Source organism: Castor canadensis, chromosome 1, assembly GCF_047511655.1.
Source record: "Castor canadensis chromosome 1, mCasCan1.hap1v2, whole genome shotgun sequence".
Lineage (NCBI taxonomy): Eukaryota > Metazoa > Chordata > Mammalia > Rodentia > Castoridae > Castor > Castor canadensis.
In genome coordinates this window covers 122,111,178-122,139,150 of record NC_133386.1, presented here as the reverse complement: position 1 = coordinate 122,139,150, position 27,973 = coordinate 122,111,178, and the positions used below count along the sequence as shown (strand labels likewise).

General features: G+C 37.5%; 1 protein-coding gene across 1 annotated transcript in view; it reads left to right on the top strand.

Annotated features, from left to right (window-relative positions):
* Nucleotides 1-27,762, top strand: part of Ccdc83 (coiled-coil domain containing 83) — a 47,910-nt gene extending 20,148 nt beyond the window's left edge. Inside the window, exons 4-11 of the mRNA XM_074071460.1 lie at nt 5,025-5,187; nt 6,903-7,070; nt 10,495-10,586; nt 13,245-13,313; nt 21,078-21,199; nt 23,690-23,769; nt 24,577-24,782; nt 27,505-27,762. Of these exons, the coding sequence (XP_073927561.1) occupies nt 5,025-5,187; nt 6,903-7,070; nt 10,495-10,586; nt 13,245-13,313; nt 21,078-21,199; nt 23,690-23,769; nt 24,577-24,782; nt 27,505-27,666 (1,062 nt within the window). The 3' untranslated portion in view covers nt 27,667-27,762. The remainder of the gene's footprint in view (nt 1-5,024; nt 5,188-6,902; nt 7,071-10,494; nt 10,587-13,244; nt 13,314-21,077; nt 21,200-23,689; nt 23,770-24,576; nt 24,783-27,504) is intronic.
* Nucleotides 27,763-27,973: the final 211 nt, after the last annotated feature.

The following is a 27,973-nucleotide window of genomic DNA, read 5'->3' as shown; positions in this document are numbered from 1 at the left end:
TTTCCTTTTGGTCTATTTCCCCTTTTCTTAGTATGGAATGTCCTTCTTTATCTCGTTTGATCAATGTAGGTTTGAAGTTTACTTTGTCAGAGATAAGTATTGCTACTCCTGCCTGTTTTTGGGGGCCATTGGCTTGGTAAATCTTCTTCCAGCCTTTCATCCTAAGCATATGCTTATTTCTGTCAGTGAGATGGGTCTCCTGTAAGCAACAAATTGTTGGATCTTCCTTTTTAATCCATTTCGTGAAGTGGTGCCTTTTGATGGGTGAATTATTTCTGTTAATATTAAGTGTTAGTACTGATAGGTATGTGGTGATTCCTGTCATTTAGTTGTCTTAGTTGTTTGAAGGTTTGATTGTGTGTACCTAAGTTGAGGTTACTCTCTACTTTCTTGCTTTTTCTTTTCCTGTGGTTTGGTGCTGCCTGTCTTTTCATGGTTAAGTTGGGTTTCACTTTCTGTGTGCAGAATCACTTGCAGAATCTTTTGTAGTGGTGGCTTTGTGGTCACATATTGTTTTAGTTTCTGCTTATTATCATGGAAGACTTTTATTGCTCCATCTATTTTGAATGATAGTTTTGCTGGGTAGAGTATCCTGGGGTTGAAGTTATTTTCATTCAGTGCCCGGAAGATCTCACTCCACGTTCTTCTTGCTTTTAATGTTTCTGTTGAGAAGTCTGCTGTGATTTTGATGGATTTAACTTCGTATGTTACTGTTTTTTCTGTCTTACAGCCTTCAATATTCTTTCCCTATTTTCTGAACTTGTTGTTTTAATGATGATATGTCGTGGGTTTGTTCTATATTGATCTGGTCTGTTTGGTGTCCTGGAGGCCTCTTGCATCTGTATGGGAATATCTTTCTCTAGATTTGGGAAATTTTCCGTTATTATTTTGTTGAATATATTACGCATTCCCTTCGCTTGCCCCTCTTCTCCTTCTTCGATGCCCATGATTCTCACGTTTGGTCTTTTGATGGAGTTGGTGAGTTCTTGCATTTTCTTTTCACAGGTCTTAAGTTGTTTAATTAATAGTTCTTCAGTTTTTCCTTTAATTACCATTTCATCTTCAAGTTCTGAGATCCTGTTTTCTGTTTCTTCTATTCTGCTGGATTGGCCTTCTGTTTTGTTTTGCAGTTCTGTTTCATTCTTTTTTCTGAGGTTTTCCATATCCTGGGTGGTTTCCTCTTTAATGTTGTCTATTTTTGTCCTGAGTCCATTATCTCTTTATTAATCGTGTTTTGTGTTTCACTTTGCTGTTTATACAGTCCTTCTATGGTTTCCTTTATTTCTTCTTTTGCTTTTTCAAATTCTCTATTTTTGTTGTCTTGGAATTTCTTGAGTGTCTCCTGTACATTTTGGTTGACCCTATCCAGTATCATCTCTATAAAATTCTCATTGAGTACCTGTAGTATGTCTTCTTTTAAATTATTCTTGTGGGCTTCATTGGGTTCTTTGGCATAGTTTATCTTCAGTTTGTTGGAGTCTGGATCTGAATATCTGTTTTCTTCATTTCCCTCTGGTTCCTGTACTAATTTTTTGCTGTGGGGAAACTGGTTTCCCTGTTTTTTCTGTCTTCCTGTCATTGTCCTCGGTGTTGTTACTGTCCCTGTACTGTGTGCAATTAAGTATTTTCTAGCTTGTAATAATAACAATGGTAATATTTAGAATGGAAGGGTGAGAAGAGATGGAAAGCAAGAAGTTAAAGAAAAAGGGAAAAACAAATAAACAGACCAGTAGGAAAAAACAAAACAAGGAATCAAACAAAAAAGTTTCAAAGGCATAAACAGGGAGTGTTGGTATAGTAATTGACAGTAAGATGAACAGGCATTAGAGAAACAGAGAGAGGATTGAAAATAAAAAATAAAAAGAATAAAGATAAGAATGAAAATAAAAAATAAGTTAATGAAAGAAATATATATATAAATAAAATAAAACAAAATGAAAAATAGAAAATTAAAAAAATAAAAAACCCTCCAAGTTCAAATGCAATGAAGTTTCAGTCTTAATAATTTTGGTGTCCATCTCAGTCTCCAATCCTGGAGATGGTGCCTCAGATGTTGTTCTGTAGTTGTCTCGTCAAAGGGGACGCATAAAGTAGAACAAAACTGCACAAAAAAAATAAAAAAATAAACCCACAAAGTGTCCCAAGTTGAAATGCAATGCAGTTTGGCTGTCTGGTTTACTTAAAGAAGGAGGAAAAAAAAATCACCAATTCTGGAACAGTAGAATTGCAGTCTTAGTTATTCTGATGTTACTCCTTTAGCATCCAGTCCTGTCTATCCATGTCTCTTAGGCAGGTTTGGAGCCCTCCTATGGCAGCCTGAATGGGAACCTGGTGGAGTGGTTATCTGGCAATCCTGTAGAGCTGGGGCCTGGCATGGCATGAGGGGCAGGGATCCCAGCGGAGTGGGGATCTGGTGGGGCCTGAGGGGCTAGTGTCCCAGAGGTTGGGGATGCGGCTGTCTCACGTGGAGCTGGTGCCCTCCAGGGCCCGAGGGGCAAGGATCCCGGAGGGGTGTGGATCTGGTTGTACCATGCAGAGCTGGGACCCAGCAGGGCCTGAAGGGAGGGGAAACTGAGAGGTGGGGATCCTGGTGGGATGTAGATCCAGAGCGGAGCCAAGGACTGGTGCAGCCCAAGGGGTAGGGATCCTGTAGTGTGTACCATTTATGCCCAGGTTGTCTTGAATCACTATTCTCCTCCTTCTAGTTATGCTTCCTACATAGCTGGGATGACAGGCACACACCACCATACCCAGCTTTATTGGTTGAGATGTGGTCTTATGAACTTGTTGCCTAGACTGGCCTTCAACCACAATCCTTCCAATCTTCACCTCCCAAGTAGCTAAAGATTATGGGCCTATGCCACCAATCCTTAGCTTTTTTTATTTTTTGGAGATGGTCTTGAGATTCTTGCCTGGGGCTGGCCTTGGACCATGATCCTTGGACTGCCTCATAGCTGGAATTTTAAGTACGTACCACTGTGCCTGGCTTATTGGTTGAGATGGGATTCCATTAACTTTTTTGCCCAGGCTTGCCTCAAACTTTAATCCTCCCAATCCCCATCTTCCCAGTAGCTGGAACTGTAAGGGTGGGCCACCACACATGGCCCTCATACTGCCTTTAAGTAAAGATCCCAGTCATTAGATTTAGGGCCCACTTAGTCTAGTATGACCTCATTCTAACTGACTACATCTGCAAAGACTGTTTCTAATAGGTCACACTCTGGACTGGCATGAATTTGGGGGGAATATTAATACCTAATGCAGGGCATATAGTTCTCATCATTACATATTCTTAGTGGCTTCTCTCTTTTATTATTATATAATTGTCCTTTTGTCTCCAATAACAATTTTTTTCATAAAGTTTATTTTTTCTTATGTTAGTATTTGGGTTACTTGTTTGTATGGTACATCTTTTTTTTGTCTTTAAACTTTTACCCATTGGTTTCTTTGAACCTAAAGTGTATCACAGAGAGAGCATACAGGTGGGTCAGTTTTTTAAAATTCCTCCTGCCAAGCTCTGCCTTTTCATTGCGATGTTTAACCTCTTTCACTTAATGTAGTTGTTGATAAGGAAGATTTACCTCTGACATTTTTCTGTTTCTCTGTTTTATGTTCTTTTTGTTCTTCTATTCTTCCATTACTGCCTTCTTTTGTATTAAACGTTTTCTAGCATACTGTTTTAATTCTGTTATTTCTCTTATTATAATTTCAGGTTTTTTTAGTTGTTTCTGTGAAGATTCCAATTAAAAACTTAATTTATAACAATCTAGTTCAGATTGATTCCAACTTAATTTTAATAACATAGAAAAACTTTGCTCTATTCCTTCCCTCCTCATTTGTATTGTTATTATAACACAAAATATACTTTACACACTGCATGCCCATAAACATAGATTATAATTATTGCTCTATGCATTTGTCCTTTTTTCTTTTTGGTGGCACTGGGATTTGAGCTCAAAGCTTCATACTTGCAAAGCATATGCTCCTTCTTCTTGATCCATACCTCCAGTCCATTTTGCTCTGGTTATTTTGGAGTTGGGACTCCTGAACTGTTTGCCCAGGCTTGCCTTGAATTACAGTCCTCCCAATCTCAGCCTTCCAAGTAGCTAGAATTATAGGCATGAACCACCAGCTCCCAGCCTGCACTTGTCTTTCAAGGTTTAAGAAAAACTTGAAAGATGATTTGGGAAATTGGAAAATTATCATAGAAGTTGCATCAGTTAGTTCTTAACTATATTAATTTAAAATAAGGTAGGGGAAAAAAGAATTACAAAAATATATTAATTCTGTCTTTTGTATTTGCCTGTGTCATTACTTTTATTGGCTTTATTTTTTCTCATGGATTGAAGTTACTGTCTAGTGTCTTTTACTTCATTGTTAAGTATTTACCGTAGTAATTATTATATGGCAGGTTTGCGTGTAATTATCACTTTTTATTTACTTGAATATACATAATATATAGTAAAGGCAATAACAAACTTTAATTAATTAAATGAGAAATTTAGAAACATGTATGGGATAGTCACAAGAACATGATCTATATTTCAAGTATGAAGTTTAGAATGGTGAGTAACCATCATCCTAAAAGAAGAGAATTGGTGTTATTTGTGAGAAAAGCGAAGAATAAGGTAAGTTCTATAAAAGCAGTACTTTTTTTTTTTTCCTGTTTTGTTAACTGATATAGTTCTAGTACTCAGCATACTGCCTGGCACATGGTAGATGACTAAGTGAATAAGGAGTGCTAAAGAGTAACAGTGTTTAGTGGAGACTGAAAAAAGTTGACCTCCAAGGTTTACCTTTAATGTTCACTGATGTAATAGATTGCAAGGTTAATACATTGTAAATTAGTTATAATTTTACTATGAAACATTGTATCTATTGGTTCCTACATTAATAGGTTTAGAGTCTTACATGATCCATAAGCTCTTAGATATTGTTGTATAATTTATCTAACCTGTGGCTCTGTTCTGGGAAAACAATGTGAGTAGCTCAAAAGATAATGATTGCTGTGGGTTTCATGACAGAATAGACGCTTGAAGGAGGAACCGAATTGGCACATAAGGAACCTACTAAAGGAACTGAGTGAGGAGAAGTCAGATGGGTTACCAGTTGTAACAAAAGAGGATGTTGAAAAAGCAATGAAGGAGAAGTGGAAATTTGAAAGAGACCAGGAAAAAAACTTGAAAGGTGATTTAGGAAATTAGAAAATTATCATAGAAGTTGCATCAGTTAGTTCTTGAATATATTAATATTAGTTTTGTCTTCCAGTGTGTTCAAATGCTGTGGTTATGTTTCACATGACATCATTACCACCACAACCACAAATACATGTAGATAAATGGACAAGAGAGGGAAATAAATGACATGAACAAAGGAACTGAAGTCAAGAGAGGAGGAGAAATAAGAATAGTGAGCAAAAACAGATGAAATCTACCTGACTCTTAGCACTGAATGGTATCTTGCTAGAAACCACTCTTAACTGCTTCTCACAGTGGGGATTTGTTCTTTTCTTATATGAAGTTCTACTGGTTGATGGCTTCATTGACTTTAACCTTGGTTTAGATTTGGAAATTATAAGATGAATATAACTATGAACAGCCCCCCATCTCTCTAAGAGGGTTAAGTCCTCTCCCCCACCACATACATACCATTTAAATGGGGGAAAGAGAGATTAGAGTTGGGAAACAGGAAGTTTGGAGGACATGGATAGAAATGATGCTAGGGGTGGGGGATGAAAGTCACAAGACATACTCTTGTTACTAATTTAGGAAAACGACGGGCCTGGAGAATAAATCGGACATACCCAGTTTTGATGTAGGCATTTTATTCCTATTTTTTCATCATACACTTGTTGCTAAAATTTCTAAAACCAGTTTTGCCTGAAATACTCAAGTCCTCGAGTTGGGAGTAAGATCCAAAGGGATGTTTAGGTGTGCTGGCTGAACTGCCTTCTAAGGTGCTAGTTGAGGTGTACTGTTCATAGTTTGAGTTAAGCACAGGGAGCTGTGTGTCATGCAAGACTCAGGCCAGTTTGGATAACTGAGCATAGTAAGGGAGGACAGGGCATTTGTAGTCACCCAAGGAAGAAAGAAGGCCACAGAGGCTTAGGGAGGGAGGGAGGGAGGGAGGGAGGGAGAGAGGTAGGAAGGGAGAGAGGAAGAGAGAGAGAGAAGGAGAACAGACATGTAGTTGGCTCTTTGTAATGCTTCCTACTTAAAGACATTCAGCAATATTATACTTAGATATAAAAAACCAAATAAAGTATCATGCTTAGCAAGTACACCAGAGCAGATGGAAAGGGCATACATTGGAAATACTTCAACATCTGTACCCATCTAATGGAAGGACTTAACTTCTGCCCTGAAGTCTTTCAACATAGGGGAGTGGGAGAAGACATGTTATTATGATATCATGTCACAAAAGGGAAGTCCAAACAAATGAACTTTAGATGACTGATTCAGTTTATTTACAAAAAAAATGGTTGTCAAGGACCTGAAAGGACATGAGTTGAAATCACTTTTTCTCAGATACATAATGTCCAGAAAAAGACACTCTGTAATAAAGAATACACATGCTAGTATGTGTTGTACAAAATCAGACCGTTAAAAAGCTATCATAGGACTATTTAAACTTATATATTCCTAGGCATATGTATTATTCAAACATAACCCCAAATCACGTATCTGCTTTAAAATTGGAAGCTTAATTTACTTCAATTTTGAATCATGAGGGATAAACAATAGTTTGAATAGTTTAGATTTCCCAAAATTGCCTCTATAAAATAGTATTTATGAGTTAATGGCATTTTAATATCAGACCTTAACTTTATGAAACCAGATTATAACATATCATGGTTGTAAGGACAATAGAAATGACATATACCTTGATTTTCTTTTCAACAGCTATGCGCATACAAATAAGTGATGCTGAGAAACTGTTTCTTGAGAAACTCAGTGAAAAGGAATATTGGGAAGAGTACAAGAATGTAGGGAGTGAACAACATGCCAAACTCATTACTTCCTTACAAAATGACATCAATATAGTTAAAGAGAATGCAGAGAAAATGTCAGGTCAGTTACAACAAAACTAGTTCAAGTTCAACAAAAGATCTTTAATAGGTGTACATTTGGTGGAAGAAAAAAACAAATACTCCCTGAATCATTCATGTGGTGGAGATCAAATGCTGTAACACAGTAGAACCCCTGCATCCTAGAAGGATATTTCAAGATCTATTGTAGATTCCTGAAATGGTGAATACTACCAACCCCTGTATGTACTATGTTTTTTTCATCTGATGATTGAGCCAGCTGCTAAGTGATGAGCAGGTAGCTGAACAAGGATGAAAAAGGAAGAAAAACAAATGGAAAGAAAAAAGAAAGAGAAACTTAGATTAGGCCCAGAGGTAAAGAACAGTTTATAACAAGTCAATAGATATATACTTACTGAGCATTTTTATTTTTATGTTTAACCAGGGGCACAAGACAGGAAACCTTAAAACTTCTTTGTACACTAAAAGTGAGTTAAAAGACGGGTTTAAGTCTGCTTGCAAAAAAGTAACATTACTTCTTTGGGTCTAATTTCCTCATTTACAAAATGAGAGTCCCCAAGTGTTCCCAATCTGGTTTCATCATCTGCTTTTCCATGTCTTACATGGTCCTTATAAGTTCCTCTGAGTTAGATATAATAAAGCCCAGTTTAAAGGTGAGAGAACAGCGGTCCAGAGAGGTTAATTATCTTACCCAAATTCACATAACTTAGTAGTAGAACAGGAATTTGAACCCAGGTGCAGCAGATTCCAAACTCCAAACTTCTTTTCCTTCAAATAGTCATCCCAGCTTTGTGATCCATTGAGATATGGGTGTATCTCCAACACAGACTGTGTCTGTAGAGAGTAAGACCTAGCCAGTATTTCCACCTGCCTCTGCTTAGTTTTCTCCAGAAGGGTCTGAATGGAGCCACCACCACAGAAGAGGATTAGGACAATGAAGCTGTGTGATGCCCAGAAGTGAGGGAAGATCACCCAAGATTTCCAGCACTTGTTGGAGAAGTAAACCAAAGCAGAGCCATGCACAACAGGAAAGACAGAACAATGGAAAGAAGCATCAGTCCATGCAGTTTGGGGTCATCTACCAAGAACTGACCACATTAGAGTGGACATCTGAGCAACAAGGAGTCTTACAGCACAACCTCCCAAGCTTCTACTTATAGTGTCTCCTCTGGTAGCCTTCACAAATGAGTGATTAGTAGGTGTCACTAGGCTATAGGAAGCATCATTTGAATCACTTTCCTGCTGCTTACTCAGTTTTTAAGAAGAAAAATAGTCCACAGAATGTCTTATAAAGTTTGAAACTGTCAAAGTTTTAGTCAGAGCATATTTGACCATCTTTTTTTGTAATTTATAGCAAAGAATTAATATTTTATGATATTAAGCTCCAGATTTTATGATTTCTTTCAGATGCTAAGACTATAAAATCCATTATAGTTTAAGTCCTAATCCATTGCAGCTTTTAGATTGATTGTTATGTGTAAGGATCAAACAAATAACTAGCATTAATAACCCAATGGACAAGGGCCTGACTCAAAGAAGAAATTTCATTAGAAATGAGATTGGAAAGTTTCAAAGGATTACTTCAAATGAGAGTAAGAAAAATGTAGGCCATGTTGATGAGTATACGTAGGTTGGAATAAAAAGAGTTCATTTCTTATTTTCTAGATAACAAGTTAGACTAGTTCCCCAAACCTAATGAAACACAGCCAGAGTCAAACATCTTATCCACACTATTAGAGGCCCCCCAACCCCATTTTCTAGCCATTCCACAACTTGTGTAAGCTGTCTTCTTTCTTTACCTCTCCTTCCCCTTTCCACCTCCATTGTCCCTGAAAAACCATTTGCTGCTGCCACCCAGGTACTGAAGCCTCGGATTGTTGCCCATCAAAAACTGGCAGTTTGCCAGATTTAATTTCCTTCAAAATGTTTTTCAATATCTATAGTGTCTAGGAACACAGTAATTCAAAAATATGTAAGAGACTTTTTAAAAATTTTTCTGTTGTCCTAGTTTTCATCTAATAGAGAAAGAGTTGTGCCAGTATAAAGTTTAGATGAGAACTGACTAACTCTTCCCAGCTCCCAGGTTCCCTAGTTCTCTTGTAGCCACCTTAGTTTGGCTATAGGAAAATCAGACCTGTGATCTCCTTCCCCATAACACAAAATCCAGAGAGTTCTACTTTGCTGCCTTGGTCTGTGAAAAAAATTTTCCTTTTGAAACAATGTCCTAGCTAGCAGTTTCTACAGCATTCTTTGTACAACATTTTTGTTTAGTTATTTTAGTTTAGTATTTTAGTTTAGTTTTGTTTGGACCTGTCCAAAAGTCTAGCAGCTATCATTTTTATCATTAGTTGTATTGGAAAATAGATCATGACTTGCAAATACTTACCATGCATATGTGATAAATAAAGCACAGTTGATGGGGATATATAACATAGCTATATGATAAAACACCACTAAGTTTGATTATTTTCAGATTAACTCATTTGAGAGTACAGTTCCCTCATATTTCACATTGCTGATTACATCACTTTAGTTAGACTCTGCTCAAATGTTACCTCCTCAAAAAAAGCTTTCTCTGACAACCTTATCTGGAATAGAGATTCTTAGTTCTTTGTCATCACACACGTTACCTCCTGATTATTACTTGCTTGCTTTTCTTACTTGTGGTCTGTCTTCCTCATGAGAATGGCCATGTCATAAGGGCAGTGGTTACCTGTCTTAATCAGAAACATTCCCAGTGTCTTCAACAGTATCTGGCACAGAGAAAGAACTTGATAATTATTTGTTGAAAAAAATAAATTGGACTCCTTTATCCAGTTTTATTTTTCTCTACTCTCTTAAGCAGCCTTAATGCCATGGTACCTCATTTCCTAAGGAAAATTGATTATATTATCTTTAAGCATCTTTTTAGGCCAAAAGCTTTATCTTCACTCTTTCAGTAATGATATTTATGTGCATAAGAAAATGTAGAGAGTGGAGAATCCTGCACTTTATCTCTGTCCTCCTGTCTTGTAGAAAATCCAACACGTAACCAGGTTTACTGCTTCTCAGTGCTCTCTTCTTTTCACACTCCTCCCTGTCTTTCCTTTTCCAGGAAACACATGCCAGGAATATTGAAAATCTAGATAGATGGAGTCAGATGTACATGATGCTACTAAGCAGATAGTAAGATTTTTATACTTATGTTATGGAACCACAAGTTGTGGGATACAAAGGATAGATTGCCACACAATACTAAAGTGTTTAAAATTCTTGGAAATTTTAGACTAATTCATAGTAAAATGTTAGCAAATTATAGAAACATTTCTTTAACTGAAGGAACTAGATGTGTTAGAAAAATGTACTCAGAGAGTTCAGGAAAAAGCATGTAAAAGGAGAGGTGAGGATCATGGAAGATGAAATTCACTAGGATTAGTCTTACCAAAGGCTTGTAATTTCTTTTAAAGAACATTATAAAGTCACTCTTGAAGATGCTAGAAAGAGAATAATTAAAGAAACTTTGTTGCAACTGGACCAAAAGAAGGAATGGGCCACACAGGTATGTTTCAGTGTTTTAAATTATTGTTCTGGGGGTACATGGTGACATTTACAAAAGTTCTTACAAAGTGTCATAGTTGAATTCACCCCCCTCCATCATTCTCCTTTATCCTTCCCCTGCCTCAATTTTTTTAAAACAAAATTTCCCCTTATTCTTTATAGTAGTATATTAGAGTGGTTAAGAATTTAGGTTCTGCTGAGCATAGTGGCCCATGAGTGTAATCCCAGCTCAGGAGGATTGCGAATTCCAGGCCAGCCTGGGCTATATAGCTAGACCCTGTCTTAAAACAAAAAACAAGGGCTAGGATGTAGCTCAGTGGTAGAGTGCTTGCCTAACATGCAAAAGAACTTGGGTTCTAAAGTCAGGCAGTTTAGGTTGGAGCTCTGCCACTTACTAGCTGTATAACTGAATTTGTTTACTTAATTTTTCTGGGTTTCTGCTTCCTAATTTTTAAAACAGGGACAATAGTATGCTAAGCCGGTGCAGTGACTCATGCTTGTAATTCTAGATACTCAGGAAGCAGAGACTGGGAGGATTGCAGTTCAAGGCCAGCCCCAGCAAAAATTTTGCGAGACCACATCTCAACTGATTTCTGGGCATGGTGGTACGCACCTGTCATCTCAGCTGCAGCAGGAAGCCTAAAATAGGATCACAGTCCAGACAAGCCAGGCAAAAGCCAAGACCGTACCTCCAAAATAACCAGAGCAAAAAAGGCTTGGAGGTGTGGCTCAAGCAGTACCGCACCAGCTTAACAAGTACAAAGCTCTTGAGTTCAAACCCCAATACTGTTCCCCACCTCCAAAAAAGATGTATATGTAGATCAAATAAGCATATAACTCCAAGCATATGCAATGAGGACTGTTCCAAATGCTCCTCCAAGAACATTACATTTAAATCTCTCGGCCATCCTAAAAGGGTTTGGGAGTTGCTAATGAGATGGAGGCACAGAGAAAGAGTGTGACTTTCCTAGAGCAAGTGGAGGAATCCACTTGAGATCTCCTTCTGGTCATCACTCCTTATCACTACACTATACATTTTCTTTTATCTACATGATGCTTAACACTCACATTATTGAATGAGTTTTTCTCCTGTTAGCTGGTTATTTTAGCACACAGTTTAACCTCCTATACACTGATGTGTCCCCAAGTGGTGCCTGGGTCCCACCAATAAAGATGCTAAGGTAGTTTCTTTGGGGTGTTGCCTGGGTTTGTGGAATTTTTCAAAGCTTTTAGGAGATTCTACTGTGTAGCCAAGGTTGAAGCCACTACTCCATTATTAGTTAGTTAAGCTGTTAGCCAACTAACTTCATTTAGGAGCTACTTCCTGCTTTTATTCAAATGAAATTTTATGTTGGAAAAACCTGGTTTTAGCTGCAGTATAAAAGTTACTGGTTCCTAGGATATATATTCACTCTTAGTTTAATAAGTATGATTTAAAGATTTTTTTTTAAATTAAAAATCTTCTAACTCAAAGGACTTAACAGATAAATTTATCCCTTTAAATTATTTCTGTTGATGTTTATAATCTAGAATCTTTTTCTTTTTTCACTTTTTTTCCTAAAATTTTTTTTAATATTTTATTCTTCTTTAATATTTTTATCTTCTTTTGGTTCTGTCCTTCAGTTACTGAATATTGAACTTGTGACATAATATCCATATAAAACCATCTCACAGAGATGGCTCTTGTGGATGAAACTGTAAATATCATTCTGGGGTGTGGTGCAGTGGTAGTGTATTTGTGAAGACCTGAATTTGATCCCCAATGAGATACACACACACACACACACACACACACACACACACACACACACACACACACAGAGTAAAAGTTCCAACAAAAAGAAATTTTATATATTCAAGTAATTGAAAACAAATTTGCATATTATGAACCTGCTACCAAAGAAAGGTTTTTCCTGTTTTTGTCTATAATGCTTTTCTGCAGAAAACCATCTATTGTGTTTCTCACTATCCTGAATCTATTTGCTATTAGGTTTATAAGTAAGTACATTGTTACTATTGACATACAGAAACATTTCAAATTAAAAAGATAGTAATGTAATCTATTCAAGCTTTTGCTTGCTTTATGTTAAATTCTATCTTGACTGTAAACTTGAGGAATGTGTGATTATTACAGTTTAGCCATCTTAATTATAGAGCACATCATTTAATGGTTGATTCCATCATGGTAGTCAGATTCAGACACAATGATGGCCAAGTGAATGGACACCCTCACAATATCTAGGTCTCTAAGTCACCTATTGTAGTAGCAGGGTAAATCAGCAAAAAACAATACAACAGGATAGTTTTTTTATTAAAAGAACAATTGAACCAAATTTCTTCCTTTTTTTTTTTTTTTTTTGGAAATACTGGGGTTTGAACTCAGGACCTCATGCTTGATAGGCATGCACTCTGCCAGCCCTCTTTTATGTTTTTTCAGGATAGGTCTCTTGAACTATTTGCTCTGGCTGGCTTCAAACCTCCATCCTCCTGATCTCTGCCTCCTGAGTAGGTAGGATGACAGCAAAATTTCTTAACATATATTCTCAAAGTAATTTCAAGACATAATAAAATTATCAGAGAAAGTGATCGTGTGTCACCATTGCTAAAATTGTGAATCACTATGTGGCATCTCTTCCTTAATAGAGAAACTTTCTTTTAGAATGCTGTAAAGTTTATTGACAGAGGCAGTTATCGTGAGATCTGGGAGAATGACTGGTTGAAAAAAGAGGTGAGTAGAATTTATCAAAATAATTTTCAACTTCTTATTTTTTTGAACTGGAAAGGACTTTAACTATAAACTAAGGTCATGGGAAAAGCATGGAGCTTTGACCAAGATAAAGTGAGATTCAAGTGAAGTCCTAATCCTATTGCAAGTTGTTACTCAATAAGTACCATAAATAATCTCAATAACAGTCCCCACACTGTACTCAAATGTTCGAAGTTTGCTTGTGTCCTAAAACTGAACTAGTCATTCTCATGAGCCTCCTTCCTCTGGGCAATGTGGCAAGAATAAGGATCATTTAAATTGTCTCTTGTGGATGGTGTGGCTTCCTGTGGAAAAGTGTTTTGTCCTTTAGATTTCCTTTCCTCCCCTGATCTTCTCCAGGCCAACCCCATGATGTTCAAGGAAAACAGGATTACATGACCTTTTTGTGGGTATGTTGCTAAAGAGCTCTTAGGCTCGGTGCAGTTTCCTGTGTATCCTGCTCCCTCTGCCTTTCTGCTGTGGAGGAAGTGCACTAGTCTACTCCCTCCACTGGGACTTCTAAAGTAGACTGCTCTGGTCTTTTGGACCCATAATGCAGCCATTTTCCTCTCTATCTCTCCCCTTCTGACCTCAGGCTCTCTTCACACCTCCTTCTTAAGAACAAACAGCAGCTGCCAACCCAGTTGTGCTGCTTTAGACTCAGCTGTCCACCTGTCTCCCTATTCCAGTGCTGCAGGGCTGCTCTTTCTGGCTGTGGCCATGTGAGGACTTTTAGGGCAGGTTCTGTCACTCTTACCCTATTGACACTTTGAGCTGGATAATTCTTTATTGTGAGGGACTGTCCAGTTAAGGAGTCCCTTTGCCTTATCTCCATTACTTCCTTACTCTCATCTGCTTGGAAAACTCAAGACTTTCATGACCAGTTTCCTTGTGAATCATTTCGTAACCCCCTCAGGAAACTTTTGTGCTCATCTCCAGTGTTCTCTTGCTTCATTGAATTCTTGCTAAAATAGGTTGGGATTGTCTATTTATGCATCTGTGTTCTGAATACACAAAACAAGCTGTATCTCTTCAACTATATATCCATAGCACCTGATAAATAATCTATACTTATTTCTATACTTACTAAATGTGTATTGAGTGAATGTCAGTGAATAAATACAGTCATCAAAGGGATGAGTCAAATATAAAGCATAGGTCCTGGGTGAAGGAAGCAGTTATGTTAAAACTTGAGTGAGTTGTTTATATTGTGGTTCAAGATGGCAGACTGCATCCTGTCTCTCCTGAGGACCCTGAAATAAAATTACAACAAAAAGGAATCCATCTACATAGAGAATAGTAGGTTAACTAGCAGGTGAGGTTTCATCCACTTTCTGGAAGACACAAACAGATGTGAAAGCATGTTGTGGATGAAATTGTAATAATATTTGGTTCAGACATTATAAGAGTGCTACACAGGATGTGCAAAACTCCTTGTGTTTTGGAAACCTGGAGGATCCTCTGTTCAGAGTCTGTGATTTCTATAAGAGGGTAGGAATGGGACCTGAAGCAGAAAGAGTGTTACATGGTCCTCCAGATCCTATTATCATTTCCTTCACACAGGACAAAAGTGGTCACTCTTGGACTGAGAACCTGAAGCTCTCCTCTAAGAATACCAAGACTATCTAATAAAAGCTAAGGTGTCTAGTGTAGACATTAGCTGTTCTCTTTCTCTTCTTCCACTTCCTCCTCCTCCTCTTGTGATACTGGGGTTTGAACTCGGGACTTTCACACTTTGTAAGGCAGGTTCTTTAGCCATGTTTCCAACCTAACATTAGACATTTCTGTGCATTAAAGAAAAATCCTTCCTATCAGGCCCTTAAGAGGCCACAACCTAATATTCCACTCTTGACTTCTCATCCTAAAATAGTTTGTCCATCCATCTTTCCTGATGTACCATATACAGAGTCCCCAGTCCACATTTCTATTCAGAGGAGAAACTTGTTATGAAAACAGACCTACTTACACAGTGGTAGAGAAAATCAGCATTCTCCAGACCTTTCTTAGATACGAATAAATAATGAAAGATCACAAAGCACAATAGAAGAGAGTGAACAACAAAGTAAAAAGCAAACAATGCTAACAAAAATTGTCCCTGAAAGAAGTAGAAGAAATTGAGGGAACTGAAAAGGTCTTTAATACAAAAAAAAAAATCAAGGAGACTTTATTTAGAAAATGGGATACTTGAGCTGGGCGTGGTGTTGCATGCCAGTAATCCTAGCACTCAGAAAACTGAGGCAGGAGGATGGAGGAGGGCTACATAGTAAGACCCTGTCTCAAAAATACCAGGATACTTTAAGATAAAAATTGTCAAATATAAAATAAGAAACAGAACAATCTCTCAGAACAGGGAAGACAATACAATAAGGGAAGGGGAGGAAAAAAGATACAGAATACTAATGTAAGATTGTACAATATCCAAGGAACAATAATTCCAAAAAGGAAATAGAGGGGAGGGAATCAGTGAAATAATAGAGGAAAATTTCTGGGAGATGAAAAAGATATGAGTTTTCAGAACAAGAACAAAAGGAAACGTTTCTGCAGAAGGAAGGTAGTTCATTGCAAAGGAATAAGATCCAAACTGGCATTTAGATTTTCAATAGCAAAGTTCAGATGGAAAATTGGAATTCTATATTCAATAAAACTAGATTAAGGGTAAAAATAAAGCTGACTTCAGAAATATAAGTGCTCACAATGTTTACTTCTCAGACTTCCATAGGAATTTACTTAACAAAGTACTTCAACAAAGAGGATAGAGCCAGGCACCTATGGCTCACGCCTGTAATCCCCTAGCTGCTCAGAAGGCAGAGATCAGGAGGATCGCTGTTTGAAGCCAGCCCAGGCAAATAGTTTGTGAGACCCTGTCTTGAAAAAACCCATCACAAGAAAAGGGCTGGTGGAGCGGTTCAAGGTCTAGGCTCTGAATTCAAGCCCCAGTACCACAAAAACAAACCAACAAAAAAACCCAAGATGGGGGAGAGGAGATAAAGGGTGAATTTAGCTACGATATATTGTAAGCACTTTTGTGAATGTCACAGTGTACCCCCAGCACAACAGTAATGTGATAATAGAAATTTTTTTTTAAAACACAAGATGTTAAACTTGGAAGAGAAAAATAGGAAACAATAAACTTCCCAATATGCCAGGGCAGAAATGTCTGAGAATGGCAGTTGTGTTGCAGGCCTAAGAAGCATTCAGATTGAAACTGATCTCACTTCCAGACTCCAAACCCACATATTCAACAACCAGCTGTGCAACTCCACTAAATGTACCACAGACATATCCAACTCCGAAACTGATTCTGTTTTCCTTTTACCTAACCTGCCTCCTCTCCTCTGCTATCTGTCCCAGTAAAGGATCTCACCATTACCCAGTCACTGAGCCAGAAACTTGGAATATCTTAGAAGTGTCTTTTTCATTTCCCTATCCAGAAAGCCTCTAAGGCCCATTAGGTCTACTTTAAAGCCACCATTTTTACTGTACTTCTTCACCGTTGCCCTGTTTCAGGCCCTAATTATCTCTCACCCAGGTTTTTGAATGTTTTCCTCTCCCTAAACCAGAAACTTCCCCTTTCTCCTCCTCTCTGCCTTTGAGACATCTTTCTTACACATAAACCATCACATAAAACATCTTTCTTACACATGTCAGTCTTCCACTGAAAATATTTCCATGGCCAACTCTACAGTCAGTTCAGAGGTACTAGTGGACACAAAAGGGGGTCTCCTGGAGCAGCCAGTTAGAGCTACAGTGTATGCTGTGTAGACAGGTTTGGACTTACCTAGTGGGTAACAGAGTTGCTGTAAACAGCATGAGTGTTCTGAGGACAGAGGCACCTTAGCTTTATCAAGCCCAATCACCTTTCCACTCCTAAAACTTCCCTTTACATTTAGGAAAGTAGCCACCCAGCCTGTGCTTAAATGTCATTTCTGAAACAAAACTATTTTTTGAGAGAGCTCACTTCAAACTTCATACAAGTCTTGCTAGCAAGTTATTCTTTCATGAGTCTTAAATGTGTACTCAGCACTAATTTGTGTGCATCATCAGCTCAGGACTTACATTTTTATTTGACTGCCAGATAATCCCACATGGATGTCCTAAAGTCACTTCAAACTCAATATACCTATGACATGACTTGCTAAAATTCTCCTCAGACTTTCTCCTCCTAGATTTCCCTTTTCACCATCTGCTCAAGACACTCAAGATGGAAATGTCTGCTTCCGCCTTTTCTTTTTTCCTTGTTCCTTATTTGAGTACAGTTAGTCCAGGAAACTACAAGGTTAAAATTTATATGCTTTCCATGACATTGCCCTTATAAAGTCTTGGTTAATAGGAGTTCATATTAACACACCCCCAAATAATCAGGATAAATTTCTGATTTAAAACCAAGTATCAATAATTTTTTTAAAAATCAAGGTAGGTTAATAGTTAGAGTATTGGAGAGAAATTTAGTTCTTACTACTTTTATTAAACACAACAGTATTATCTTATTCAACTCTTACTTTTATAAGATGTCACAGTTCTTAGGTTTAGGGAAAATTCGTATAAAAATTTATATTTGATTGATAGAAAAGGCTGCATTGGAGTCTTGGCTCTTTCTGTTAAAGCCACAAATTATGCTTTGCTTAATTTTATTATTTAGTTCTCATAATTCAAAGGAAATAAAAGGTAGAAAAAAATGCTAAGTTTTATTTAATTATAGGCAGAAAAGAGTTTGGTAATAAAGGATAAATCATTTTAAGGAAATTCAATAGATTTAATTCCTAAGGAAATTCAGTAGATTTAATTTCTCTTTATTTCAATAAATATTCATTTTAGCATTATTAGATTTACTCAAAAATTAATGAAAACTATTTCTGGTCCTAAGTATTGTCATAAGACTTAAAAATTGCCTGGAAACAGACCAATGTATGTCAATTAATTTTCTTTGGGGAAGGTTTAGAATGAGTAACAAAGGATATTTAATAATGAAACTCCTGAAAATGTTTCTCCATTTAACTGTCTTTCAACGATAACCAAAAATTTAGATCCCTGGGAAGGATATAGAAATGTCTTATTGCATGATTTTCATTATCTGGCTTTATTTAATATGTTTAACTAGGAAAATGAAGAAAACTGAATTTCCAAATGACTTACACTAACTTTAATGAAAGGCCAGAGAAACTAAACAAAGGAATTGAAGGAAGTTAGAGATCACAGTGTCAAGTAGGAGGAGGCATAAGGCTAATGTGGATCTTTCAGAAGAAAATTTCAAGAATATATATTTTATTCAGGACCTTATACCCTTGACTTATAATAATCTTTTGCAATTTCTATATACATTTCTTAGGTATTTAGAGGAAAGTGGTCTTCTATTTTTTTCTTATCCCAGAAATGTAAAGGTATCTACATGATTATGAAAAATAACTCATTTTCATTTCTCTAACATTTCAAAAGACTGGGAGAGAGATAGCTACTGAAGAGAACATTACTTAGAACTGGTGGAGGGGAGATGACATCATTAGAATATGTTAGCTTGGAAGGCTGGATGTAATTCCCCAAAAGGAACCTCATTCCTAGCTTTGGAAAGATACCAAGAACTATGTGTGCTGCCTCTCAAGCATGCCAAGCCACTAGGTCAAACATTTCCAAATGTTCTATTATTTTTCTTTGTTTACAACTTCTAACTATAATTTCTTTCTCATCCTCTGACATTTGAGAATCATAAACTTTTCCTTAAGGCATTCAACTGTGTAATCAAGTTAATTATCTCTGAACATATGAGATCCTAAAGCACCAACTCCTAGCTTAAGTATTATGTATTTAAATGGTTTTGCTAAACTGTTTGAGGCAGGTATGTTTTTCTTTCTAACTCCAAGGCACCAGCAATACTTGAGCCTTTTCTATGACAGTGGTGTTGCTTTATAATTATTTGTGATTTTGTTCACTAGTTATAAGTTGTCTTAATGGAAGGAACCATGTCTTACTCAACTTTGTACCCTTCCACATCTAACTCAGAACCTTGTCCATATTAGAATTAAAGTTAGTGTAAGTCATTAATATGCATGGCTCAAGCGGTAGAGCACCTGGCTAGCAAGTGTGAAACCCTAAGTTCAAACATCTGTACCGCCTTCCCCTCAAAAAGAATGTACTTAATAACTGACTTGTGTGATATGCATGTAGTAATGTATGTACCCAATGCTTCAAGATTCCAAAATACAATCAAATCTCACTGATAAAGCAGAAAATGTTGGTGGTCATTTCCTTCTGAGTACTCATCTCAGTTGCACTCTTGGCAAATCCCCTCAAGAGATCGAAGCATCTGTGACTTTTTTGTTTACTCTCATTCCCTCAAAACTCTTCTTATTTCCTCCTGTTTATCTTTTTTATTATTCTCACCAGCCTACCACTCTCTATTCTATATTCTTAGTTCTAATTCTTCTATTGTGCTGAGCTCTCCCCATGAATACCTCCTGTACAGCTCCCACTGCTATTGGTGGCAGAGAAGTGACTTTGAGGTTCTATATAGTAACATTCCTCTGCATATTCTTCCCACTATCAAGCCTTTAGGCAAAAGTTTATCAAAATGCACTTCATAAAGACTCATAAGAGCTCCATCAACAAAAGTACAAATTTGTTCATATTTGAGTTAACCATATTTTTTCAGTAAATATCATTTCTCTGTCTAGCAATGATGTCAATGCCTAGAGGATAAAAACCAGATTTTTTTTTTGGTGGTACTGGGATTTGAACTCAGGGCCTCCTGATTACTAAGCAGGCGCTCTATCATTTGAGCCATTCTTCCAGCCACCAAACCAAGTTCTTTAGTATTGTTTGACCATTCACTAACTGTCTAATTCCTCTCCAGCATCTCCCCACTCCCACTTTGAATGTATCCACATCAAAATAATTGTGCCTTTGCACACATGGTTCCTTCTACCTAGAAGGCAACTTCTCGTGTCTGCCTAGGGAATCCTTACTTTTAAGATACAGATTAGATGTTGCCTCTTCTCTTAATTCTCCCTTATCCCAACACCTGACAGAAACAAAGCATCTCTCTCTCCTCCCACAGAAGCTGGACAACTGACATTATGGTTTTTATTGTATTGTTTTCTGTTTTCACCACCTTTCCCCATAGGCTAAGACATCCTAGGAGATTATCATATCTTGTTCATTTGTTCCCAAAGTATAATACAGTTTCTGGAATATGGTAGGGATACAGATACAGTACAATTGAATGAACAATGAACAAATAATATTTAATATACTTGGCTTTTCTAAGAACTACCTCAGACTCATAGAGAACCTAACTGTATTATACAGGCTGATAGAAAGGGCTTCTAGGCATGTGCTTCTCTTTTGAAAAATATTGTAATGTGTCATTTTGTCCAGTGTTACCAGTTTTTATTGTATGTCTTATAATGACCCTTAGATAGATCCTCTGTCAGCTGCCAATATGCCATTCTGATCAGTTAATTGGCCTTGTTTTCTTTTCTCTGCCTTTACCTCATAAGTTCATAAATTCAGCAGTTCTTATGAAGGGAAGAAGACAACTCCTGTTCTTCTGTAATAACTGCCTAAACATGAAACAAGTTCTGATAAAGACCTAGAAAAAGTCCTACATATTCCTTCTTACAGGGAGGGACAAAGCAAACCCCGTAAGAAGTAATATAGGATAGATCTTCTCCTCAGGCAAATGCACTTTCAGCAGTTAAATTTGCCATAGAAGACTTCATAGCACTAACATCCATTCTCTTCTTCTGCAAACAGATTGCAGTTCACAGAAAAGAAGTTGAAGAATTAGAAAGTAATATACATGAATTGGAAGAAGAAAATTTGGTGCTTATTGATCAACTATTCAACTGTAGACTTGTGGATCTCAAAATACCCAGGTCAAAGTCATTAACATATCTAGAAAGTGTTTTGTAAACATTTGTATCTGTAAAAAGGTGTTCTTTTAAAGATTATTTAATTCTTTAATGTTTAAACCATATTACAATAGTCAAAACAAAAGGAATTCACAAAACCACCATGATGAAGGTATAGAATTATTACTATTGAGCATTGGTACAATATAAACTTTGACTTACTTTTTTCTACCAATGCACTATAGTCATAATGGCAAGCACTTAAAATGGTCAAGAACTAAATGTGTAATATTGTAGCAGAAGATATGTGAGGTGTGAGCTAGCACTTCTTGGAGGAGTTCTGGACTCTAGCTACCTTGTGGATTGTAGAATTATTTTTGTCTGATGAGGTAGTCAAACTACTTTGTGGGAGAAAACAGCTTGGCATTCCAAGACATATTTGTTGCTGTGCAGGAGAAATCAAATATACACATTGCTTTGTGTTTTAAGTTAGCTGTCTTACTAACCTGACCCCCCCTACCAAAAGGAAAAAAAAAAGTCTTATATTATATTCTTGGTGGAAACTAGGGCCCTGGAATATGGAATTAAAATTCAAGCTGTGACATTCGTAAATTGGACAAATAGTCAGACATGAGATAATCTATCCTCTCTCATCTTTTGTCCTTTCTTCCTCCCCTCCTTCCTTTCTCAGGACCTTACTATGTAACGTAGGCTAATGTGGAACTCACACTTGTAGAAAGTGAGGAGAAATAGATATAAACTGTCCCCAGGGGACATAAAAGAGGTTTTTTGTTTTTTGTTTTTCCTGCTGGGTGTGGTGGTTCATGCCTATAATCCCAGATACTCGGAATGCAGAGATCAGGAGGATCAAGGTTCAAGGACAGCCCCTGCAAAAAGTTATTGGGATCCTTTCTTGATCAGTAAGCTGGGTGTGGGGATGCGCCTGTCATCTGAGCTACTCAGGAGCATATATTAGGAGGATTACAGTTCAGGCTGGCCCAGGCAAAAACACAAGACCCTATTCAAAAAAATAACTAAAGCAAAAAGGTCTGGAGGCACAGTTCAAGTGGTAGAGTGCCTGCCTAGCAAGGTGCAAAGCCCTGTGTTCAAACCCCAGAGCCACGTAAAAAAGTTCTGCTTTCCTATTTGAATGGGAATGGGACATGCTGCTTTACCGAATTGCTACATTTCTCATGCAGCACTCCCCACATTTTTTTCCACCGCAACTCATGTATGTTGACCTACTGAGATAAATGGGTGAGGCAGGTGTCAATGAGGACTCCCACACCACAGGGCTGAGACTAAGTAGGCCAGTACCTACAACTCTAACGCTAGCTTCACATACTATTTTCTCTTAAAGTGTTTCCTATGGCACTAAATATCAAGTGTTGCTATTCTGTAGTGATATAAAAGTGACAATAAACTAATGGTTAGGAGAAAAAGCTAGATTTATGAAGGTTATGGCATTTGGTAAGATCTTAATTATTCATCATGGTAAAACCAGGAAGCAGTCCTATACCCTGAGACATGTATACCTGCAGATCAGAGCTACATATGAAACTAACCTTTACTCAGTTAAGTCTTTTGGAGGATTATATATGTAAATACCACATATAGTTATAGTATTTGCTGGAGCCCAAAGTGTGTGAAAACACTTTACTCATGTTAAGTAATTGACAGCCCCTAACAGGGGATTTACTTTGGTTGCTGAGCTGCTAAGCATGAGTGGCAGTTTGCATAATTGCATGGTGGTGTCATGTTCTTTTCAGGCAAACCCCATGGAAAGACCAAACACAACTTTCACGGCGTTGTATTTTCTTCTTCTTTTTTTTATTCCTGCAGTCCTGGGGACTGAACCCAGGGCCTTGCACATGCTAGGCAAGTGCTCCAGCACAAGACATCATGTTTTCTATTGAAAATTCAGTGAGCATTGTGACAAGGAAAACACAAAGTACGAGCACAGAGAGCTGCATCAGCACATGCATCAATTCACTGGGCTGTAGCTGAAATATGTCACTCAGTGAGAGTCAGGACCAGATAGCATCTTGGTTTCCTACAGCTACCTTTCTCTTTTTTTCACTGATCTCCCATTCAGGCCACCACCGTTCCTCACCTCACTACAAACCATTTCTGGGACTTCAATGCCTTACTCCCTTATCTTGGAATGCCTTCCCCTCACCCTCTGATCTTCCCAAATGAACTTCTAGTTCTTTAAGACTGAACTCAGGTTTCATCTCCTCCAGGAAACCTTCACCAGTGCCTAAGGCTAACTCAGGTGCTACTACCTTCTGTTCCCGGCTTCTCATAATACACTAATTACCAATTGTGGTGCAAACCTTCATGTCAAAACCCTGTAGGATTGTTTGCCACTCAGTGGGCCTTATGCTCCTCAAGCATACAAAAATATGTCTCATTTTTTCTATGTGTCTCCAGCATTCAGAGAAGTAAATACTGGTGACCATGTAATACAATACTTACTGACTGGCAGACTGTTTTTCTTATTTGTTCTTTTAGGCGACTATATCTTACTCAAGCCACTGGGCAGGAAGTGCCACCTGAAGAAATGCCTTTCGAATTGCCAGAAATATATAAAGGTGTTATTTTATTATAATGGTGTTATTTTTTTCTCAGTTTAATAAACAGCTATTGAGCATCACTTATGGGCAGGCCCTCCACATGGCAAGAGTTGTTCAGGGAGTAGATACATACCAGCAACTCTAGATTTCTCCTCTTGCAATACTTGTCAGAGTCTATCTTCTATTTCTTTTCCTATCCCTTCCCTCCTTCCCTCCCTTCCTCTCTCCCTTCCTCCCTGCCTCCCTCCCTTCCTTCTTCCCTTCCTTCCTTGTATTGCTACATAGCCTAAGCAGGCTTCAAACTCACAATCCTCTTGCCTCAGCCTCCCAAGTGCTGGGATTATCAGCAAGCACCACTGTACCTGGTTTCTAATCCTATTTTCTAACCAAACTCTCCATGTTTTATACTGAATTAGATAGATACTAGTGGAAAGGGATGGAGTGTTGCCTACACTGATATAGTTTGGGTTTCAATTTATCCAAGGAAAATGTCAACACACACATTGGTTCCCAAATGATTACTGTAACTTACTAGTTATCAGAAGGAAATACAATTTAAAGTTACTAAAAATGAAGTTCCCTCTTATTTAATCCATAAATTCTACATTTTTCTTTCTTTTTTTTTTTTTGCAGTGCTGGGGATTAAACTTAGGGCCAACACATACTAGCCAAGGCTCTCCACTGACCTACATGCTTAACCCCAAATTTTACATTTCTAATGCTCAAAGTTCTTTCAAATTAAAAAGATTTGACAAAGGATATATTGCATTTTATATTTATCTGTTCAAAATGTATACATAATTAATTTCTTTGCATTCATCCCAGAAGAGTCATGGAAGTTACAACTTGCAGAAAAAGAAAGTAGAGAAATGTTGAGCTCATCAGTTGAGAGCAGTGCCTTCCATCTCAGCCAGGAAGATAGCACCACAAATGTCCGGAATCTGAAAATCAGTGAAGAGGACAGCTCAGGCACAGAGTATGGGGGCTCGTCTGTGAAATATTTACTATATGAAGATGAACGGGATTTCAAGGTAAGATTCATGATAGTATAACTTTGACTAATAGAAGGATGTGGTTTTTAATAAATGGAGCAAATTAGCCTAAAATACGGTATCAAAAGAACCTATTTATAATTATTAGTAAAATTGTTCCAACATTCACATCTCATTGAATACTATTTTCACTCCTACTCTTGGCCAGTTTACTATATTACATATTCATTTAGAAACCTCCATTACTAGTATAAAATGTAAGCTATCTAATACTACATAATAAATAGTCCCCCAAATCTAATCTAAATAATTTCTTACAACAATTATTATTCTCTTTTAGGGATCTGTTCACTAGGAATTCAGGAAGGGCTCCATTGAACAATTCTCACTTGCATTATTAGGTAGTTAAACCTTTGTTGGCCTAGGGCTACACTCATCTGAAAGCTTGATTGGGGCAAGAGGATCCACTTCTAAGGTGAAACATTCACATGTCTGTTAAGACAGTACTGGCTAAACAACGGCCTCACTTCCTTTTTGAATGAACCTCTCCAAGTGTCTTAAGTGTCCCCTTGTTATAGTGTCTGACTTGTCCCAAAGCAAGCAATCCCAGGGACCAATATAAAAGTTGCAATGTTTTGTATGACTTAGCCCTGGAAATCATATACCATCACTTCCCTCATATTCTATTGGTTGTTGTAGTTATAAGTTCCAATCAAAGGGAAGGAACATAGCTCCTACATCTTGATGGAAGAAGGTTGGCATCACATTGTAAGAAAATTATGTAGGCTACTTGGGAGGTAGAGATCACGAGGATCACTTCCAAGGCTGGCTCAGTGGGCAAAAATGTGAGGTACTACCTGCAAAATAACCAAAGCAAAAAAGGTTGGGGCATGGTTCAAGTGGTAGAGCATCTGCCTAGAAGCACAAGGCCCTGAATTCAAATTCCAGTACTGCCAAAAAAATTAAAGGAAAAAAAAAGTATGTGGAATAGGATATATGTCAGGCCATTTTTGGAAAACACAACCTGCCACATACACTATTGATCAAAACCTGGAATGTCAAATTTTTTAATTTTGAAACCATTCTTTAGTACATTCCAGTTATTCCCAGTCACCCCTTACTATTTCCCTTCCTGGTATTACCAAAACTTTAAAAGTTCTTCTAGAACTTAAGTCTCATAGGAGAAAGAAGGATGTAAAAAAACATAAGAAATGGAATAAACCACCATTTTAACTAATTCTAATTCAGTCCTGCTACCATCAAATGACCATTTAAAGACTAAAATTGTTGGGCTGTGCCTTAGAGGTAGAACACTTACTAATCACATATAAGGCACTGAATTTGATTCCCAGCAGTGCAAAATACATACAAAAATCTCAAGTGTAGTCATCTGTCTACCATACACCCATGTGTACATTGGAATCTGACTCCAGGTGTGCCATGATGATTGCAGCTAGTATACAGTTGTCTATAAAAGACTCAAATTGTATGCCATGGGGTTGAATACAAGGCATTCTTACTTCCATGTGAGATTTATTTTATTTGTTTTTTTTTTTCTTTGAGAGAGGGTCTCACTGGGTAGCCCAGGCTGACCTAGAACTCACTATGTAGCCCATACTGCCCTGAACTTGCTATCCTCCTGCCTCCATGTCTGAATGCTGGGAATGCAGATGTGTACCACCCTGACTGGCTTATGTAAATTTTTGTTGTGGTGGAATTGTCATGTCCATAATGTATAGCATGGCACCTGACAGACCTCCATCAATTTGCTTTTTCTCCTAATAGCTCTATAGTTTGAAAACTGAATATAGTGATAAGCAGTTTTGATGAACAAAACATTGCCTCCTTTTTTCATTCTTTGATTCTCTTAAGTCCAAATATTGAGAACTCCATTTATTGAGAACCTGTCCACATGCCAGGCTGCTTGGGAAATGAGCTTTCAAAGATGCCTATATAGCAGGCCCTGTTTCCAAAATGCTTACAGGTTTAAAGATGACAAATAAGAAAATCAGCCGTCTGTATCTGCCTATGTGTTTATCATTGCGCTTCAGCACTTGATATACACAGTGGGCACTTAGGAAAGGGTTGCTGAAGTGTTGAAGGAATCCAGAAGTGAGAGTTTTGACTTGAAAGGCTTCCCATAGGAAAGGATGTTAGGTACAGCCTGTGCTGTTTTGGGTTGTCTATGAGATTTTATATAAACTGGATATCTAATCCTGTTGGTTGAACATCTTGGACTATACTTTGGCATAATGTGCTAAGTTTTATGAATATAATAGCCATAGATCCAGTGAAAAGCATGAAATTCATGGAAAAGTTGATCCATATTAAAATATCTATAGTCAAAGTAGCATTTGCAGAATATTCCCCTTTGTTTTTGAATAATACAGAATGGTTGTGGTTATGTCCTGTCTAACAGAGGGCTATGTGTATTTAGCCAAGACTTTTTTGCCAATTAAATAGCTTGTAAAGGATATATCTCTCTCTCTAGTCAGTACCCCACAGCCTCAACTACCTGTGAGACAGGACTACCAAACTTCCTACCTACTCTTCGGGAGATCTTTCCTACAACGCACCACTGGGTACATAAACTTACCAAATATTTTGTTGTTGTTTTGGTTTTTATAGTGGCTTTCATATTTCATGTGTCCTACAGCATTCAGGCTCTCAGGGAGCAATGAAATCTGTCACTACACCAAGGAAAATGTAATCTATCAAGGCTAACTTGCCAGATAACTTCTCTTGTGTCTCTTCTCCATAGGATTATACAAACCTGGGCCCCTTGGCAGTGAAACTTATGTGTGTGCAGAGCAAGAAAATGCCCATTCATTTTCAAGAAAAGGAAATGCCAGTCAAATTCTATGAAGATACCAGTAGCCCAGAAAACCACATCATATATAAAATGATGAAGTCTTTTCTCTAAGATTGAAAGCTACAAAGTAAAGACAACTTTTCCTTTGGGAATTGAAGTATACCAGTTGGCCATTTTACTTATACTTTGTTCCATATTCAGTCCTGTTGTCACTTCTAAAATTAAATTTTAAAAAAGTTTCTAGTACTTAGCTATTCATTTATGTAGCATGAGTGACAAAAAGAAAATTACACATTTCTGTTGTTACATATCCAGAAGCGTAACAATAGGTTCAAGGTGGTCTGAGGTTCCTTCCCACTTAAAAATTCAATGGGTAACCTGTGATTCTAATATGAAGTAGTTCACTTAGAAATATTCT